General features: G+C 38.5%; 1 protein-coding gene across 2 annotated transcripts in view; it reads right to left on the bottom strand.

Moving 5' to 3' along the window:
- mboat2a (membrane bound O-acyltransferase domain containing 2a) overlaps positions 1-20,529 on the bottom strand; it is a 96,152-nt gene extending 75,623 nt beyond the window's left edge. The window contains exon 1 of one of the 2 annotated variants that reach the window (XM_051723479.1): positions 20,226-20,529. In XM_051723479.1, the coding sequence (XP_051579439.1) occupies positions 20,226-20,303 (78 nt within the window). In that variant the 5' untranslated portion in view covers positions 20,304-20,529. Of the gene's footprint in view, positions 1-7,147; positions 7,292-20,225 lie in introns of those variants that run through there. The other variant, XM_051723480.1, reaches the window with a different exon arrangement.
- Between the last annotated feature and the right edge of the window lie 1,940 nt (positions 20,530-22,469).

Raw genomic sequence — 22,469 nt, 5'->3', positions numbered from 1 at the left:
CTGCTAAACTTCATCACCTATTACTTAATAACTGGCAAGTGAAATCTGAATATTTACCAGCTAGTGGTTAGTCACATACATTTTTAGTCACATAGCGCGACATTTGGTCTTATATGTGGGTGATTTACGTGAATTAAAGAGGGTTCTTCGGTTTTAGAATTTTAAGAATCGATATCGGGATCACTCTAATAAAGATCGCAATTAATCGGAAAATCTATATTTTTACCCAGCCCTAATATTGTACAAGCTGTCAGGAAGCCGGTAAAGGTGTTTACATGCACAGCAAAATGGGGGTAATAGGCAAAAATCTTGGTGTGCCGATCTGGACTTTGCTTTAACCGTTTATTACCTTTCTCCTGTTTTAAGACGTTTACATGACCTTACATATTGTCGGGTTATTAAGCTTAAGTGGTGTAAGATTGTTCATGTAAACACACACAGTGATGCCTTCTAGTGGATGGGCGGTCTCATGTCAAGTTCATCTTAATCTATAGTTAAACATAACTATTCAGACCTGAACACCAGACCACATAACTAAAGCACAAAGCTGTTTTTTTATGTCCTTTATTTTATCAAATAGAGTTATCAGTCCGAGTAATAATAGTTCCAAATATTTAAATTCTGTCACCATTCGCTCACTTTCATGTCCTTCGAAACATAAACTCTCAAATTTAACTTGCCCTAGCATATATTGATTTCTTTTTGCTATCGTTTACTAGACACAAAAGAACCAATGGCATTGGCATCGTTGACGTCAAACCTAGTGCAGCAAATCTGCACACAGGAAGTTTGAATATGTGCAGGTGTGAATAGGATTTGGCAGCTGCTCCATAGATTTTCAAAGCAATATAGCGAACAAGTCATATGGACTCTTTAAAGGTACTTTTCTTGTGCTTTTTTGTCCTTTTTAGAGCTTCACAGCCCTTGGTCACTGTATGTTTTCATTGCAAGAAAAAGAGAAGAGTTTATCCTTTGTGATAAAATAAAGTCATACTGGTTTGGAACAACATGAGGATGAATAACTGACAAAAACATTATTATTACAAAATTACATATTTGGATTAACTATTCTTCCCTGCAAAAGCAAAATTGGCTTTGTAGGGCAGTATTCCTTTAATGGCGATCCATATCAGAACAGAGACTTCAGCCAAATCAACCAAAAACAAGCGCACACACACAGACTCATAAGAATTAACTTTCACTATTGTCGGTTTTACTGAATGCTCCCTTGTTCATATTACTCAACAAATGCATGTAACCAAGTGAAATTAATTTAACTGAGAAAAAAAAAAAAAAGTGTTTTCTCAGCTTTACTTAATCCATTTGTGTAGGGACAACATAAATATATTTGTTGGCATTAACTGAAACCACAGTGATGTGTAGTTCCCAACATGCTTTGCACGAAACTGGATGGAGTAAATCTTGAAATTAAGTGTTATTTTATGTGTTTTTTGCAAGATTAATACAAGCTGAGAACAGTTAGTATTTAATGTTTGTTATGTTGAGATTTAGAAGAGTTTCTCTAATGTTGGAAGCTTTTGGGTTACCACTGCGATGAAGAGTGGAGCTTGAGCACCATTTGAGAAGGACAAATACTTAACATTTTTATATTGCTTTGTCCAATGAGCTATTTTTGTGTCACTCGCAGCAGAGTGGTAAGAATCTACTTTGTTGAGATACATGCCAATACATTTACCATGTCAACGCGAACTGTTGCTAGCCAACTGTTAACTGCAGGAATAAATTGAACTTGGGTAATGTCAACACTTTTTATCAAGTAAAATGAACATAATAATAATACGTTACACTAACAAATTCAAATGGTTTGTGTTTACTCAAAAAGCTTTTGTCCAATTTACTTGAAAATGTTTAGTCCATAAAACTGAAAAAAAGAGCTTTGAGCTGCATCTAAGATAAGCACTGTGCAGAAATGTGCTTGTTGGAGGAAAGGAACAAGCCTGTCAAGTCGTGCCTGCTGAACTTGCATGTGGCCCATGGGAATAAAGTGCTTTTTCAGTTCACACATGTGTGACACTCCACCACCTCCACTACTAATCTAACAGCCTGCCAGCAAACACCCCCTCATCTCTTCTCTAGGGCTCAAAACATCTTATTTGATTCGCTTGGCTATCCGTCTCTAAAATAGGCCCCAGCAAGGCATCTAACTCTACATGTAGGCAAAGATAAGACGCTGCTGCACCAAAAGTATTCTCAAGATAAGCTATGCTTCCTCCGAAGCTTTGCTCTAGTTAGCCACACATAGGGAAGTGCTGTCTACTTTCCATCATTTTCAGCTCATGTCTATTTCAAAGTAGTATAATATAGACTACATTCATTTCGATTTGCGACATTTAAAAAATTTTAGTCAGTCATGTTAGCTTTGTAAACAAAACCGTACAGGACACAGCAAACAGACACTTGCCAATAAATGAGCACCATTTTAACAAGAAATAAGGCATGTATTTAACATGAATGACCTCATACAATAAAACTCTTTCATGCTTCACTCTGTTTTTTCTGTCTTCAGGCTAACACAGAGGACAGTGTTATGAACAAAACCAAAAGGCCTCCTCCCTCACAAAATTTGCTTAGCAAGCACCAATAATGAAATATAGTGAACTTCTGCTCGAAAAGGAAACCACTTTCAGGATCTCCTTAAGTGCAAGCAAAAAGCCTTTAGGAAGCTCTTTAAAGATATACTGTAAAATGGTGGAGGATTAATCTGAAAATCAAAGTTTGGAGCCAATGCATTTCTTATGTCCCTTTTCCCTTTTTGTATTCACGTCTTCATCTCCCTCTCTGAGTGAACAGAAATCTACAGTTCCACTATTTTTACTCTTCACAACCACTGATGAAAATATGAATCCTAGAAATCCAAATGAGATGCTTTAAATTAAGGGTAGTTGATTCATTGGTTCTTTCTTGATTCAGATGGCCTAATTAAAGACAGACAGACAGAAGTAACATGCCTCCTGAATTTCATCCAAGGAGGAACATAGTGAGAGAGAGAGAGAGAGAGAGAGAGAGAGAGAGAGAGAGACAGAGGGACTGAGAACAGAAAAAGAAAAGAGGCAGAGGCGGGAATAGCCTGTCTGCTCGAGTTGAATATCAAACATGGCTTTTCCAACCAGACTTAGCCTGAGCTTCAGATGAGACAGAGAGAAAGAAAGAGAGAGAGAGAGAGAGAGAGAGAGCACATGAGCTAGTCGTGACTCCCCATGGCTCTTTCTGACTTTGCTGTTGATATGCACTTGGGGGCATCATGAGGGGCTTTGGTTTAATCCTCTTGAACAGAAGTTTTCAACCTTACAGACCCAGGGACCCTGAAAAGATCAAATTACTGTTTACAAACAAATGCCCGGCAGCAACAATTCCGGGTTCTTTTTGCACCTGTTAAAAGAGCCGGTGTCAATGAGTGCTTGTACAAAAAGTGCTGTTAGTTGGGTTGTAACACCACATTTTGGAAATATTATTGGAGATTATTAGGGTTTCTTTAAATTTCCATCATGATTGTTGAATCAGGACAAACTCAGGATTTGACATAATTTATAATATTTCATGGAAAATCTGCGGCAGCAGTTGGCAGATTTTAACTTTTTACATAGCAATCAATCACACAAATTGAAGATCCCGGAAGTGCAGTTGTGGCTTGTGTGATGTCACGGTAATTTGATCTATATAAAAAAAAAAGCTACATTTTCTTGGTAACACTTAAAAATAACTTTAAATAAAAATATATATATTAGCTTGCATTATTAAATTTATATAATAGGCTATAATACAATATATAATTCTATGTTTTATGAATCCTCTCTGCGGACCCCATGAGGTACCTTCACAGACCTCCAAAACCTTGGCACCAGCAAATAAAATGTTAAATTATACATACGCCTTTGTTTTCATAAAGCAACCCAAACGATGAAATGACATTTAAGCAACCCAAACAATGGAAGTCAAATTAAAAACAACCAAAATAAAGGCAAGTATGGAGTAGTACACTGCATCAAAAGAATAATCTAAAATAAACAGCTGGAGGCATCTCAAATGAACATGCTGTGTCCATTGTCCAACTGTATATAAACCTACAGCTGCAGAATGGATGAATTTGGCTGTGGGATTGTTCTGTGTGAACATCAAAAGCACACAGCATTATCCTGCTTTCAAACACTTCACCCAACACAACAGGCAGCAGACTTTGGCAGCGTCCCTTTTTGATAATCCAACGTTCACAGCTTCCTCAGTCAGCTATAAATAGTACACCACTCAAGCCTTCCCTGCATGACAGATGACAGCCATTCACCCTGCCTCATACAGTATACTGGTGCTGTCAAAAGTACCGGTACTTCGGTACCAAGTCAGTACTAAAATAAAAAAGATGTCACGATACCAGTGTTTGTGCAGTACCCGTAGTAACAAGCCTCAACTTAATTCGGTCCCAGCGCGCTGTCTGACTGACACACGACTGCTTTTAAATGCTCACACGCATATTTGAGCGTGTGCTCCGTTACTCCTTTTACAATGAAATATACAACTAATCAAATTACAATCGTGATATGTCCCAGTGTGATTATAAAACCGTGAAATTCTGCAATCTTAGTCTGCATTCGAGCTGCATGAGCTTTAAACGAATGTGTGAAGCAGACACGCTCATACATTGGAAACACCACTCACACTGAGAATCATTCACGTTGTATGAGAGATGACAGAGCAGAGTACTAATCCGCTGTTAAGTGTAATTTCTATATAATTTATATAATTAAAATCACAGTTTTTGTGCTTTAACGATCACACTGGGCCATGTAGTGAACTGTTAATCCGGAGAAGTTAAACTTCCGTCAAAAATACACATAAAAATAAAAGCATGATTCAAAATAAAAGCTAAATACCTGAAATTGAAGAAATTACAAAAGAAGCATATTATAACTGTATAGTAAAATGTAATCCTCACTGTAGAAATAATAATAATAATAATAATGAATAATGATTTTAATAATAATACAAATTAAGCAATATATCACAAGCAAGAGTGCTGAATAAAAGTTTGTTAAAAATGCAATATGTTGATAAGTAATTGTTCTATTGTACTTGTTGAAAGGAAAAAAATTTTGATTAGACATCATTTTGATAATGAAATTAAAATAAACTTTAAAACATGGGATTCTGGAAAATAATTTAAAAAAAAAGGAAAAAAGGAAAAGGATTTGGGGAAACAATAAAACAGATTTCAGTAGGGTCTTGCTTAAAAATAAACAAGTGTTAGAAACACTTGAAGGAAACATGCATATCTTTTAATTTATTATTTACATTGAAATGTAACTTTAAATAGGCTAAAGGAGTGTGTTCTATAGCACAATATCACATAAGCAAATTTTCGAAATTGTTACAAAAACCGTGAAATTTCACTGGTATCGGTACTGACTACTGAAATTTTGTTACCGTGACAACACTACATTATACAATGCTAGCCAATGCATAAACGGCCTCTTATGCACCAATTCCATTTGTTTTTCGAATACTTATGTAACTGAGGTTGAAAATCAGTTAGTGGTCTGCTAGCCTTAGCAAACAAGAAGCAAACTGTTAGCACTTTAACGAACATTGTGAGTTGGCTTGTGTGACGAGGAGGAGGGCATGGCTGGGCTGAGTCACCTAATCAGACGCGAGGAGGCAGGAACCGGCTAAGCAGTCAACAAAACTTTTAATGACATAAAAGAACTGAAAAATTACATAAAACACATAGATGCACACACACAGTGGTGTGTCCCTCTCTCTCGAACTGGCGCCCCCGGCTCCTCTTTATCCCCCTCCCGGCTGATTAGGTGACTCGCGCCGGCTGTGCACCCTCACGGCCCGGCCACGCCCTCCTCCTCGTCACAGCTTGCAATTACACCACTAGGTCCGTTAAGCGTAAAAAGGTCAAGAAAAGTCAGAGACAACACAAATCCACCAGTATCTACATGTGGCATGTTGCCATATGTCCATTTTAACAGTGTGACCTAATCTGACAGCAATATACTGTAGTTTATAATTAATCTCTATTGTCTTTCTCACTCCTGTTCAGTCTAGCTAACTTAACCAAACCTTACTTAATAAAGCTGTTCATGAAGAAAATGGGCTGCACACCGGAGGCTGGCCAGGAGGGTGATGTTATTTATGGGTCTTTTTCCTTCTATCCATTTACTGCCTTTCATCGTGTGTTTATTCATTCAAAGAGAGTGTTCTAGTGTTTCTCTTTCAGCAGGCAAATCCTTGGAGTGCCACACAGGAATGTGTATTTTAAAGAGCCCTAGAATAGCTTTGATTTTGCTTAATCACAAAAGTAAACGTCACATAGATGTTGTGTCTTACTGCATTTTTCGGTACACTGATCTCGGCACTTGATGCCTGCAATTCTACTCTACACCTGGGACTTGAGAAAATCTGTTGGAGATCACCAACAGGCATACTGATTCAGACACAATTATCCATGTGTGCGCTCCCTTTTTTCGGTACAGCAAACTTTAAGCTTGTATCAGACATGAATCAAGCTTTAATAAGCCTGCAAAAGAAAAAAGGCTAAATGTTTTTAATGCAATAGTCAACAAAACTGCAAGAATCAAGCATCCAGAGGCAAAGGCATGCTGAATATCCAACTGTACGATCTGTAATGACTCACAATCAGCCTCAAAATATTCTGGTTGCTAGGATACATCACTGTCATAGGCTGTGTCTCATTTGGAAGGCTGCATGCTAGGTAGGACACATCCTTTGAAGGCTGCAGTATACCGGGTGTCCTCCTTTAAACAAGTCTTGTTTAAACGAGACGACCTTCGTAGGACAAACGGAAACGTAACGTAACATGGTTGCTATGACAGCACGGCACTCTTTAACAAGCACGAGCACTTTGAGTGAGAAGGGAGTGAAGTCCCTCTGGAAGGGAATGTATAAGGTACATTTTAGGAGAGTTATAATGATGTAAAGAGAAAAGAAAATAGATTTTACAGGTGTACTTTTAGTCTAATACTTTATTTTAATTATATATGAATATAATTATACATATTATATACTCTGCACCCATCTACTGAGGTACTTCAACTTGGGAATTAACATTCCTTGCGTTTGAACATCATATTTACGGGCAAATTGGCGTCATGTTTTTAGACATTACCGTTGAAGCAAAGAATTGTGAGTTGTGAGTGCCCACGAAGGATACACCTCATGCATCCTTAGACTTCCTGTGAAAGAAGGTCTCAATCGAAGGCTGCATTCGAAGTGTCCTACTCGCTTTTCTGAAACGATGACGTATGCAGCCGACAAATGCGACCTCTGGAGGACGCATCCTTCCAAACGAGACACAGCCATAGAGCCACAGAGGCTGGAAATGAGACAAATAGATATTAGAGGTTGAACAGAGGTTGAAATGTAATCGATTTCCTTTTAATATTAGCCCATGAGTCGACATATGAAAGTCCAAAATAACCTCACACCTGAGCATTGTTGGCAACAGGCACCATCTGTGAGAAGCCAAAGATTCTGCCTACGCTTTAAAAGACAGGAAATTGCTTCAGGAGGGTCTGTTAGCATCACTTTACACTTGCTGTTTTGGGTTTAGACCTACTGCTATTTACACCTGCCATGATTAACCTTGTGCAACCCCATGTACACATGAATTAGTGCTGGACTTTTAATTTCCCATATGATATGTATTTTCAAATACTGCCATATCGGTGCATAGCTGAAACAATTGCTGTATCTATTCAGTGGCCAACAAAGTATATTACATTGTTTGCCATGAACAGTGCTATATAGAGCGTATTGAGGATGAAGAAGAGAGACCGGAGATGCACCAGAAGAAATTGTGCCCAAGAGAGGTGCTGTATCTGCTGTTTGGAAGTTTTTTGGTTTTAAAAAATCCGATGTAGACCAACAGACTATATATTGCAAAGTTTGTCAAGCCACTGCTGTTGCCGGTGATGGTAACACTAGCAACTTACTCCATACCAAGAATGTAAGCGATTATGGTCATCAGATTCAAGGCCGTCAACCAGTAGCGCCAGTGAAACCGTAATGCCAAAGGGTCAGACTTCGCTTGAAGAAGCATTTGCTCAAGACACTGTATATGACAGGAAAAGCAAGTGGTGGAACGACATTACGAATGCAATAACAATCCACCTATGCAAGGACATGGTCCCGCTACAGACAGTCGAGAAAGACCGGTTCAGAGCAATGATTAAAACACTGGATTCGAGGTATGTCTTACCGTATGTCTTATTACAAAGCCTATAGTAATCAAAGCCTTCAGTATATGACATTACAATGTTTTTATTTTCTATGTACTCCTGAAAGGTTAATGTTATTAAAATGAATTGTATTCCAAAATTCAACTACCTGCTACAATCTCTCCCTGTAGATGTCCCCCTCTCTTATTTCAAGCAATTTGATAGATTAGCAAAGTCCTTCATTTGGAATGGAAAGCGTCCCAGATTACATTTCAGAAAGTTACATAGGCCGATTGACAAAGGTGGGCTAGGCCTACCCAAGATTTTGTTTTATTATTATGCATTCGGTCTCAGACATTTGGCTCATTGGTCACTTCCACCTGACAGAGCCCCTCCCTGGTTTTGTATTGAACAGGAATTATTTGCCCCTATTTTGCCATTGCAAAACCTTTCTATCAAACAAACCGGAGAAGTTAAGTTACACGCTGTTATCTCGCATTTGCACATGGTATGGACAAAAGTGTCCAGAGTGTTCAATTCGGACACTTATTTAAATTTTGCCTCGAGCATATGGCTGAACCCAAAATTATGTGACCTATATGAGAGTGGAGTGTTGAGATCCTTTGAAAATATGGTTCAACATTTTGGGATCCCCATGTCTCAATTCTTTAGGTATTTACAGCTGCGCCACCTGCTCTGTACTATTTTTGGGAGTAGCATACACCCCCCATAAACAGCAGATAATCTGGAAGTGGTGATTACTGCTTTTGGAAAAGGTCATGAGGCATCAGTGTATTACTCCCTGTTAATTCAGAGTCTGGGGGATGGAGCTTCAACTTCTCTTAACAGATTATGGGAGAAAGATTTAAACTTGATATTGGAGGAGGGAGTGTGGGCTGGGATTCTAAAAAAGTCAAGTCTACATCTAGAGATGCAAGGGTGCGTCTGATGCAATTTAAGATTTTACATAGAGTCTACTGGACCCCCTCTAGATTGTATAGGCTTGGTCTTAAAAACACACCCACATGCTGGTGATGCCAATCAGAAGATGGGGACAAAACCCATGTTTTTTGGGGATGTGTTAAGATCCAAGAATTTTGGTTGAGGGTTCAGAGCTTAATGTGTGACGTATTGGACACTCAATTTTCATTTTGCCCCAGACTCTGTATCTTAGGCAATGGGGCGGTCATTAATATTGGGGAGAGTCATTTAAAAAGTTGGGTCCTAGCCGGAGTTATGATCGGCAGACAAATTAAATAGTGGAAGTCGGCTGGGGCACCCTCGTGGAGATGGGTGGGGTGGCAGCATTCGAGGAGGTGATTTTTGGAAGGCTGGGAAAATGGGATTTGTTTGATAAGAAGTGAGGTGGATATCTGACTATTTTAGAGGGTTCTCGGGGAGGGGCAGTGGAGAGAGATTTCTAGCTTGATGTGTATGTGCATTCTTGTTGTTTTTTGAAAGTATACTTTCTTTTAATGTTTCTTTATTTATTTATTTTTTTATGTTCTAATTGTTGGTGACCACTGTAGTGCATGTTTGTGTTGGGGGGGGGGGGGGGGGGGGTTAATGTATATAATTGATTCCATATTTTATGTTGTGTTTGTTTGTCTTATGAATGGAATCAATAAAAACTGTAAATAACAAAATGTGTTTCTGGGACAAAATACCTAAAAATTATGGATAAGGACACAATTGTTCAACAAATGTAAAAATGTAAGAATCTGCCTTTGTAAAACCAAATTTATTAAATCACTTATCTAAATATTGATGGGTTTGTGCCCCCTAAATGCCTATGGTGGTGTATGGCCCTGAAAGCAATACCGTAGTATTATGCCTTAATCTAAAATTACCTCTTTTTTGTGTTTTTCAAAGTTCAAAAGATTTGAGTCAGCTCTCTTTGGACAGTCAAACTTCCAAGTGCTGATCTGTGCCGCACAGAATCAAACACAGAGAAAAATCCAGAACTGGCAAGTCATAGCAAAGTGCAAGTGCCATAATTATCTTGCTCTTACGTAATGCAGCATATGTGCTTGATGAAATCATCAGCCTTGACAGTAAAATATATGTCTCTTAATGGCTGATTCACTAACAGTCAATTAATGGTGCAGATAAGTTTCACATCCCTCTATAAGAGGATTACCAGCAGCTCCTATATGTGCAAGACTTGTTACCGGGTTTGTATTTTCACATTCTCACCAGCATTAGAGAAATGACACTGGACAATGCTGGAGATCACTGACAGCTAATGAGATGCATTAGTCCGTGTCACTGTGGAGCCAAACAGCAAGTGATCTTGAAAGGCAAGACAGCTGATTACCCTTTCTCTGAACAGATAGACAAACTTCCAGGAGATTACAGTAATTATTCCTGAAGTCTGCAGCATAAATGTGCAAGAGGTGGAAATCAAAAACCAGTCCAAACTCAATTTAACAAGCCAAACAAACAAATTACCTTGTCATTTGAAAATGCAGGGTCCACAAACCAAAATTACCTTATTGCATCTTCCAATGGTGGTAAATTGAGAAAATGAACTGGCCATAAATATTTTTTACCGGCCATGGAACTGTATTTTGCATCAATATATAACATTAAAATAGTATATATTTAATATTATTTTATTTTTTAAATAAAATGTTTAAAAATGTACATATTCTTGTCCCATGACAATGGAATTATATAGCTATTTTTCATACATATATTTAAAATTGTTTAGCTGTTTTTCTCTATGCTCACGTCATGTCGGTATTACTGTAATTTCGAGAGCAACTCGGAGATTGTAGTCTGAGCACGTCCTCGGATCTTGAAAGTTATTTGTTTCTATGCAACACTCATACTGCAAAAACAGCTCTGTTGTTGATAACAACAAAATATTTATCACTACATTAATTCATTAGTTCACATCTACATATTCTTGCAAAATATTATAGAACAAAGAAAGCACTCCAGGTAACAATGGCTTAATAAAATGCCTATCACAGAAAAATGTGTTCACTACATTGAACTATTGGCCACTACCATATTTGTTTACATCATGTCACAGCTGTCAAGTCGGAGCTTTCATAATACTCAGATAATTTGAAATCTTATAATTACGGTAATCCCAATATTTAAAAGGAATGCACCACAAGATTATTGTTCTTACACTTGAGATTTGATGGTGGGTAGTAATAGACAACATGTGATATGGATTACGTAATGAGATTGCAAAAATTTGTTTTTTGCAATCACATATATTTTACTGTCAAGGCTGATGATTTCATCAAGCACATATGCTGCATTATGTAAGAGCAAGATAATTATGGCACTTGCACTTTGCTATAACTTGCCATTTACTTGTTATTAGACTAGTTTAAATTAGATGTGCAATGAAAGTGTGGAAAGGATAGCAAATTGCTTCTTAAACCACGAGGCTGTTGAATGCTTGATTCTGAATGGTTGATGGACGTTCTAAGGTGTGCAATGATTTTTCAGTAAACGCACAGCTACGAAGTAGTTCCAGACCGCATAATGTTTCCATATCACTTTGGCAAATTATTTTCAGTTATTTCAAAGAGCCATACTGGCTACCACAGAAATGTAACACAAAAAAACATAGACATTGGCAAGTAAATCAGATAAAAATGACAATATCTATAATAACCTAAATTTATTTTAATATCTGTGGAAAGCACACTTGCGCTCCCGCTCTATCTTTCTCTCTTTCGCTCTCACCCACACACACACACACACACACACACATAGACAGTTCTAAATTAACGCTTTCAAACTAGCATCGTTGCATAGAGGCACAAAGTCTATTTCACGATCATTCACTTTTTCTGTTACTCTGTTGTGGAATGTGATTCCAACCTCCACACGATCTGCTGAAACCTGAAAAAGGCTTGAGATAAAAACCCTGAACGATGTCTTCAGGTGTGGTAACCATGGCAAAAGTGGAATAATTGACTCCATTAGATTATAATAAAAAAATAACAATTCTGCTTTGTGTCGTGGCCGCATTACCACCTCGGGGTGCATTATTTTTTAATAATTCAATGGTCCGTCTTCAATAAATCTTTACTTTAATACACTTCAAATGAAATTAAATAATTAGACTAGATTACTTAAAAGGTGTCATCTAAAAGATTGTGCTGCTGATTACAATTTTAGTTATGTAATTTTTAATCAGTACCAGATTACCTATAAAAAATAATCAACCCAACACAGCCTACCAGAAACTCTTTTTATTTACTCTTGAAAGGCAATTTTTAGTCGCATTTGGCACTTGGCGAGTGGTAATTCTGGACCCTGGGTAAATGGTTAGGGTACATTATAAATGATGAAAAAAAAAAGTTCACAAATTTTTTTTAAACTCCATTATGACCAAGATGAATTTCAGTACCCCAATGAAAAAAAAAAAAAGTAAAACAACACTGTTCAATTCTCCCATTGGCAGAACTCAACCAGATGCAGGTGGCCTCAAGAGAGTCCCCATTTAGAAAGAGAGAGAGAGAGAGAGAGAGAGGAGAGTATATAGCTCTTCTGAGAAATCAGGACTGTGCCTCATGCTCCTGCTGTGCTCGCTGGGGTGAAAGACAAGAGACCTGTGTGCTTCATTATTACATGCCCCTGCAGACATATAGAGTACAACGAGGCTCAAGGTCCCCCTGGGATAAAAGGCACTTTTTATTTGATTTTCTCCCAAAACACTAAACAGCAACAAAAATTATCACAGTACTTTCCTTAACACCTGTTTGTCATTGTACACTGCAAAATATTCCTGATCCATGAGATCATTGCGTGCAATGTCTAAAGTTTGATTTTGAGGTAAGCTCAAATTTTTTATCATTTTTAAAATGTTGAAAATGTATGTAGCTAAATGTTTTTTTAAAAACTGTCCAATAAGTGAATGGATCACATTTGGGGTTAAAAAAAACAAACATCTTCTGTCTATTTAAAGACAAGCTGGGGTCAATCACATCCTCGTAAGTGTTCCATGGCTGATAACCACAACTTTTTTCAGTTTACTACAACTCAGTTGACTACTTTACTTTCACAGAACAACCAACTCGACAGACATCAGTCTGGCTTAAAAAAAGAAAAAAAGACAGACACTGCCCTATTGTCAGTAGCAGAAACCCTGCGACTGGTGAGAGCTAACTCCAAATCATCTGTCCTCATCCTCCTTGACTTGTCTGTTGCTTTTTACACAGTGAACCACCAGATTCTCCTGTCCACACTCTCTGACCTGGGCATCACAGGAACGTGATGGATTAGATGGTTTGAGTCATACCTCAGAGGCAGATCCTTTTAAGGTCACCTGGAAAGGAAAGGTGTCCAAGTCACACCAGCTGACCACTGGTGTTCCTCAGGGATCAGTGCTTGGACCCCTCCTCATTTCGATCTACACTACATCACTTAGACCGATAATAAAGGCACATGGTTTTTCCTACCACTGCTACGCAGATGATATGCAGCTCTACCTGTTGTTCCAGTCTGACGACCCCACCATCTCCGCTCGTATCTCTGCCTGCCTCTCTGAGATCTCGGCCTGGATAAAGGAACGTGACCTTCAGCCCAACCCATCTGTTGACCACAACCTCATTATTCATCTTGATTCAACTACACTAACATCAACCAGGACAGCTCAGATCCTGGGAGTAGTGGTGGATGACCAGCTTAACTTCACTGCCCAAATCTCATCAACTGCCCAGTCTTGCAGGTTCATGCTTTACCATAGGATAAAATCAGACCTTTCCTGTCTGAAAATGCTGCTCAGCTCCTGGTCCAAGCTCTGGTCATCTCAAGACTGGACTAATGTAATGCCCTGTTGGCGGGCCTCCCAGCTAGCACAATTAAGCCACCGCAGATGGTCCAGAACGCAACAGCACATCTGGTCGTCAACCAGCCAAAAAGGGCTCACGTCACCCCACTCTTGATTTCACTCAACTGGTAACCTGTAGCTGCTTTTCATACAATTCAAGGCTTTGACTCTGTGGAACAGCACTCTTTTACTTCAATTCACTCCTCCAGGTCTATGTAACAACTCGCTCTCTAAGGTCAATGAAAGAAGTGATGCCTGGTGGTCCCGTTGCATAGAGGCACAAAATCTATTTCATGATCATTCACTTTCTCTGTTACTCTGTTGTGGAATGAGCTTCCAACCTCCACATGATCTGCTGAAACCATATCAACAATCAAGAACCTGCTGAAAACACATCTGTTCCGAGAGTACTTAACCAAACCACACTAAATGCACTTGCTTAATATTTAACAATATTTAACGAAAAAAAACATCTAGTCTGTCTTTCTTCTGTGCTAACATCTACACTACTCCAGCCACTTTGAGAACTTGTAAGTGTGATACTGCAGATACTGTTGACATTTGTATGACAAATTGCTTGCTATGTTCCTCATTTGTAAGTCGCTTTGGATAAAACCATGTGTTAAAAGACTAAATGTAAATGTAACTCAAGAATCCTACCTCCAACAACTATCATAATGTGTTTTGAAGATGAAGTGTGTAATTTCTGCACAATTACTAAATGGAATTATGCTGATCTTAAAACAGGCTTCCCCAAACACTCCCCCATCTTCCATTGGTCTGCAGAACAGACAGTCACGCCCCACACTCATACCATTGGTTGAGCCAATGTTGCTGTGTCGGGCTGGTCGGGACGCTCAAACAAACAGAGCAAATGCTTTGATAGAGCAACAGAGCCACAGTGGCGAATGCCATATCCATTGATTTGAACTCAGGGACAATAAAATCTGCTTAAAGTTGAAGTGTGTAACTTTTTTAATGTCAAAATAGGTTCTACTATCCCAGTTTATTGTTCATTGACAACTATAGGTAAGCCATTCATGGGTTTACCTTAACCAAAAGGGTAAACACTGAGCCTCCCAGGCACTATCAAAGCATTGATGTTTATATTTTGAGCAGCCCGCTCAGTTCCGCCCATCCCTTTCTAGCTCAACCCATAGCTTGAGTTTTGAGCATGGCTACTTCAGCCGAGGGAATATGAAAACCGATGGCAGATGTGTACAGAGGAAAAGAAAGTTAGCATAGCCTACAGAGACAGAGAGAATGGAAGACACACTCACACACACACACACACCACAAATTATGAGATTGTTCTGGTAAACCGGAGCACCAATAACGAGATCGCCGCGCAAGTAGCTAATACGCTGCTGCCTTCCCCCGTCAACAACAGCGATCTCCCATAGGGCTCCAAAATGGTCAATAACGGTGCTGTCGTTACACTTACTAGTTACAAGTAGAACAATCCTACCTCATGTGCTGGATATCCCACACACCCAGCTGCTGATCAATCCGCCGATGTTTCCGAACGAGCCGATTTATGTGCCATGCTTTCCGTCTGGTGTGTATATGTTATAATGATCTTGTTCATTACCATGTTAAATGTTTATCATCTTTCATTTAGTATGGCCTATTTGTTCACAGGGAATCAGAGAGTGGGAAAGGCCGTGATGAGTCTAAGGCAGGGGTCGGGAAACTATGGCTCTTTGTTAAAAATCAAGTGGCTCTCCGGGTGTCTCACCATTCACCAACACATGATCTTTTAAAACTTTCTAGAGATAATTTTCCAACAGAAAGTGTGGGTGCGATTGCAAAGCTTGAAGTCAATGACACTGTTCTGATTTCCTTCCGAATTTGTCGTACACCCTACTCCTGGTGAACAGGGTTTGAAATGAACACCCGCCAAATGCAGATTTTTCATGCGGAGTATTTTGCTGATATACCAGCCACTGTGGAAGGCGACCTGTAAGACTTCTCAGAGTGATATATTACAAGAAATTAGACACAAAGACGCGCGTTTGATGAAACGTGATTATATTTTGAAGAACAGGCGAAAGAAAAGCGATATTCTTTCATCTGTTCTTCAAAATATAATCACGTTTCATCAAACACGCGTCTTTGTGTCTAATTTCTTGTAATATATCGCTCCGCCGATGCGCATCTGATTTTCTTTGTGCACAGTGAGCTCTGCTGTTCACGAGTGCAATGAAAGACATGCACATTCATAGAGATCTGGGCCTTTTATCCCAATAACTATCGATCTTGAATTTGATTGAATTTTCTAAGAGGGATTTTATGAAAGTTCGTTATTTTTTATGTGCGCTCAGGGTGTGATATAGCACCCGCCACCCGCAAAATGTGATGAGGCTCAATCCAGTTCACAAGCTCCTCGTCCAAATGTATTTCATGCATGAATAATTTTGCTCATCTACCCACAACAGGTGGGTGACCTGTAAGATATCTCGGAGTGACACATGACAACAAATGCTGTTAGTCAAAAAGACGCGCTTGTTATCACTCCTTTTTCTCTGTTTCATTCATCTGAAAACTGTTTGCAAGAATAATGTTGTCTGTGAGAATGCTGCAAATGATCTCCGATCATCTCATGAGGTACTGTGAGTTTCTATTTATTTCCACGGAGCAGTTCACTCTTACACATTGTGAACGCAACTCTGCAGGTTCAGTAATATATGCAGCTATCTTTGTATTAAAGAAACAAAGACGAATATGATTAAATCATAAAGTAATACAAGACACGTTCACCTTGAACCTAAAATGTAGTTATATTTTCATTAAGCAGCATAAACTGTTTTACAAAAATATAATACAAACACATTCGATAAGAACACACATTTGGCAGCATTTTTTGGGAAGACAAGGGAATTTATTAGGCTTATTTATTATGATGATTATTATAATTATCTTTACATTTATAATTGTCTTTAGTTCTTAATTTGTAGGCTATAAGTAATTTTTCACCTGTTGTGATACTTGCGTGATGGCAAATGGGGCCGTTGGAGACGGTAAATGTTTGGATTTGGATAGGTGGTTAAATATAAAAAATTTTAATCACTTCGTTATTTTAATTGCTTTTTTTCATTTCATTTAAAGTGCAATTTGAATTTAGAAATGTCTTTTAAGTTTTTTGTGTTTCAGTAAATGAATTTTTAAAGCAAAATACACCTGCCAAAGTCTCATTCAAAAAAGCTGGTTAAGGACCATGCCAATGACAGAGCAAAGGGCACTATAGCTGTGGACATATGAGTATAGGTTCATGTTTTGAGACATGTTAAACTGCGAAATGTAGCTGCTGGCTCCCACACCCAACCATAAATAGCCAAACATTTTTCCATAACAATATGTTTAACATATTAAAAAAAAAAAAAAAAAAACTGTTGACCAATTCAAAAAGGTTGAACGTGAGAATGTCCCCAATCCAAAGCGACAGCATTTCTGGGTGCATACTTGCCCGGGCATGCAGAACGAGATATGCAGCACCAGCAAAAGAGGTCAAGGAAACTCTAAAGGACAATATGTGTGCAGCTGCAAACACTCTGGCATCTGCACAGAGAATGATAATATCACAGTCACAGCAACTGGCAGAGCCGGCCGTGATAAAGGTCTTACTATGGTGTATTTGTTTACGATTACTCCCTCCATTGGTCAGTAAACAGATTAAATGATAAGCTGCATGATCAGCGATGTGAGTATGTTTAACTGACCTGTTAAACTACATTGATAAATATGGACCGGCAAACAGATTTAAAGACATGAAATTTCATGACGAGTGCAGTTTTCATTCCTAAGTTGATGTATTTCCTATTGAAACAGGATGTTCGGATGTGACATATAGAAGACCTTTTTTATGTAAATAACGAATAGCCTTTAGTTTACATTACAGCGAAGAACCATGATTTGCTACTTGCTACTCATGGCAGATGGCATAAGGGGGAGGGACATTCTCTCAGGCTAGTAAGCATCTGATTGGACAAAATCTGTATAGTGCAACATAAGTCATTAATATTGTATTTTGGTCAATTTTTCTAGAAGAGGAATACTGTAATTTTTAAATGCGTATGTACTTAAAGTTAGTTTTGTCAACTTTTACGAGTCCACTGGCATATCGAAGACCTCAAAGCTAACGGACATGGACTAAGAGCCACAAAACTCCAATTTAGATTTTAAAGATGCAATGCATAACCTTGATACTCATTGCACATAAGAGTGCATTTTTATTTTCATGCACAGTAGCTAGAATTTTAACTGCCTCAATCATCAATAATTTATTACACTGCAACAAAACTTTAAAGGGATAGTTTACCCAAAAATTAAAATTCTCTCATCATTTACTCACCCTCATCCCAGATGTGTATGACTAACTTTCTTCAGCAGAACACAAACAAAGATTTTTAGAAGAATATCTCAGCTCTGTAGGTCCATAAAATACAAGTGAATGGTGGCCAAAACTTTGAAGCTCCAAAAAGTACATAAAGGCAGCAGAAAAGTAATTCAAACAACTCCAGTGTTTTAATCCATGTCATCTGAAGCTATATGATAGGTGTTTGTGAGAAACAGATCAATATTTGAGTCTGTTTATCATTAATCTCCACTTTCACTTTCACATTCTGAAGACTGAAGGATTTAAATAATTATCTGTTTCTCACCTAAAGTGATCATATCTCTTCAGAAGACATGTATTAAACAACTGGAGACTTTTGGATTCATTTTATGCTGCCTTTTAGTGCTTTTTGGAGCTTGAAAGGACCATTCACTTGCATTGTGTGGACCTACAGAGCTGAAATATTCTTCAAAAAATCTTTGTTTGTGTTCTGCTGAAGAAAGTAAGTCATACACATCTGGGATGGCATGAGTGAATGATGAGATGATTTTAATTTTGGTGTGAACTATCCCTTTAATACAGCAGCATTGTCCAGAACCTTGAGGAGAACAAAACTCTTGTTTTTTTTAATGGTTCTGAAAGAAAGGGCATTTAACTTAACCAGAGGCATTATTATTACATCATCCCCCTAAAAGGAAATGTTTCAAGCAACCACAAGACATCTCTGATGAAAGGTGCATGGTCTCAATGAGGAGATTATCATCAGTGTACTTCTTGATTTGTCTAGCAATAATTGAGTGTCAGTTCGTTATAGTACTAAGTCTCTGGCTATTTTTAAAGATACACAAGAGAACTGATAGTCCTCTGCCATTTGCAAAACTGACATGACTCTGAGATGTTAATAGAGACCAATGAAGCTACCTCTGCTAGGATGTAGTACCAAAGGAGATAGAAAAGATTTTCAGATAATAAAGTAAATTACATTAATATGTCATTGCCTTTAAGTGTAATGATGATAACATTTTGTATACAAGCAAACGACCCCTCATCAAAATAACAGCTTGAAACGGAATGAGGAACTGAAACGAAGATTTTATGTCTGAACTAAAGTTGTTGTTTTTTTGTTTTTTTGTTTTTTGTTGTTGCTGTTGTTTTTTTGTTTTTTTTTTTAAATAATTTTTATTCATTAATAATTCAAGTTGCAAATGGCTTCTGTGTTGACATATATTTGTAAATATGATCGGCTTCTTACAAGAAATCGTTCCAGCGAAATCGTGACATATGGCAGCGTCTCAAAATCTAGCGAGCTCCCTACCGAGACAACACAAAGGGCCGTTCAAGCCGAACGCGTCTGTGTGTCCGAAAGCGCTCTTTCATCATTGTTTTTCTATGTACACCTGTTTTTAGACGTCTTGGCAGGTTAAAAAGAACGTCAACACTTGCGTTTGTTTATATGCGTTGACTGCGTCTCGCAAGAACGCGTTCCGTCTGAGCGTTTTTGAGCATTGTAGACGCCTGCAGCACAATCCGGGACCCCCAGAACGCGCCCGAAATACAGTCTAGATATACAACACACTAGGTTTTACAGCACAGTCCAAGCCTCACTTGTCATCAGCCTATATTTAAAAGGAAAAACACAGGAAGGGAGGGATTCTAAACAGACATTATGAAATGTCTGATAATGAATTTCAGGCTTCTTGTGAGATGTTTCAAGATCTCGTAAATCGCTCTTCGTAACATGCAATCGATATCTGAAATACAGTGATGTAGGTGGCATACGTGAGCATCAAATGTGTTGGATTTATAGCAAACGACTTCGGGCGAGCGATCTTTGTGAGAGACAACACGACAAAATCACAACATAAATCGCTGTTAAAGTGACAGTTACCTGGTCCAGCGGTAGATCGATAATCTCGCTGATTGGCTGCAGTAGTGTGGAGCCAGTGCAAGACGTTGATGTGGCCATGATTTAGTCCAGCTCTCCACTCCCTTACAGTCAAATCCCCCCCAAAATACCGTCTGACCTATTTCTTTCTCTCCCTCTTTCTCTATTTTTAATGGTCGGGCGTGTAATGTTGTTCTCTGGTGCTCATCTGGTCGCGGACTGTCAGCGCTGTTGCGCCGCCTGAACATCAACACAAAGCCCGTGTAGGCGGACTGACTTGGGCTGTGTTCCATTTCAAATTTGTATGCCCTTCCCTCTTAAACTTCACTCCGTCTCATGGACTCGGATGTACGTCACTGCTTACGTTGAGCGAGTGTCCACTACTGGCGGAAGACGTGCAGTGGGTTTAACTGAAACACCCTAAACCCTTGATCACTTGGAGCATGTTGAAAGCTGATCTCAATTTGTGGATTATTTAGTGATTTTTGCACCTGAGAAAACAATGTTTTCGGAGATTGATTTCAGAGGATCATGTATAAATCTTGTATGTTTATTTTTATTTTTCATTAGAATTAAAAATTGTTAGAAAGGATTAATCAAGACTTTCACAAACGACTAACAATGAACACATAGGCTATAACTGTGTGAGAAACAGTTTAAGGTAGCTACAAGTATTGTGCTGTTAAATCTCAATATAACTTTTCTAAACACAGAGTTGTGTGGGGGTGAGGTTTATGAAGTGCAATCTGCTGTCACGTCACAATCGAGTTGCATTGTGGGATATGGAGCTGCCTGAAGCGTACATCAGAGTAAGCTCGCTCCCTCGGCCAAAATCAAGGGGTTGAGGGTCTGTCAGTTGAAACTTCCTTCGCTCACTTAATGAAGTGGAACGGACTTCCAAAATGGCGGTGGGGATTCCACCGAGGGGAAGTGTTTAGGGGAGTTAGCAAGTGGATGTTAAAAGTGAAGTGGAACGCAGCCTCGCCCAGCCCATCCATTACATCAAACTACTGCTGCTGCTGCTCAATTGCTGCTCAGACACATACACTTGCAAACACAAACTCTCGCAGCTCAGAGAACTTCACCGCCACTCCCTCCCATTCATCCCGCTTAATTACAATCCACCTTATTTTGTAACGGCTGCATTTCTGGCGAATATGTAAAGGTTCTGCTGTTATTGACCGCAATGTAAATACATAGAAGGATAATAATAGCGGATACGTTTCTAACTTCAGCATTTATAGTAAAAGAGTAAGTAAATCATTCACTTGTTGCTGTGTGTTGTATTGAAGAGATGATACTAAAATCTGCTTCTTATTTTACCGAGATTGTGAAGATGCAGTGTTTCTTGTCTCCATGTAAACTTCCATTTATATGTACTTGCATAACCTCCAATGATGCCTTTATTTGTTTATTTCTAAAGGCGATGTTTCATAAGCCATGCTGAATGCCTGATCTGCATGTCTGTTTACTATACACCGCTAAGAAAGAGAGAATGCTCTCTGACAAGATTGGAGAGTAAAATGCATTGTTTAATTTGTCAAGATGAAACAAGATGCAGTTTTGGTGCAAAGAAAGTTGAAGCAGCATTTTCCCGGCATCTTTCTTCTCTCTGCTGGTTGTGTAAAGTTTGTGGAGGCGTGTCAGACGGCGCGGAGGCCTGTCCGTGTCGATGGCAAAATGCGATATACAGTAAAACTATATGCGTCCAAAACCAATGAGTTTATGAAAATCATAATTAATGATAATAATATGATGACATGTATTGCCAGCCTGTAATATAAAGCAGCATAATGTAGTATTTTTGTATCGCTAAAATAGCTGGAAGTGGCTGATACCTTTCGTTACATTTGCGACTGAACATCGCTAAAAAAAAAACAAAAAAAAAAAAAAAAACAGCTGTACGCGCAAAAATGCGTGCAGATCAGCGGTAGAAATGTGTGATTCCTGGAAAGAATCATTTGAGTCAAATCTTTATTCATTTGAACTGAAGAAACTGCTCATGTGAGTTTATTTTTATATTTAAAACAATTACTTATTAATTTGATAAGTTTAGGCTTAAACATTATGAAAGCTGTTAAATAATGAAGTTATGTACGATCAGTCTCCTGCCTTTCCAGGAGACCTGTTCATATAAAAGTCAATCAAATGCGTTTACATTTAACATTTAAAAAAGATATGATGTGCTACAGTATGTGGTAACTAGGGTTTTCTGGATGGTTGCTAGGGCATGCTATGCAGTTGTCA

Source organism: Myxocyprinus asiaticus, chromosome 17, assembly GCF_019703515.2.
Source record: "Myxocyprinus asiaticus isolate MX2 ecotype Aquarium Trade chromosome 17, UBuf_Myxa_2, whole genome shotgun sequence".
NCBI lineage: Eukaryota > Metazoa > Chordata > Actinopteri > Cypriniformes > Catostomidae > Myxocyprinus > Myxocyprinus asiaticus.
This window is presented reverse-complemented; position numbering and strand designations above follow the sequence as displayed.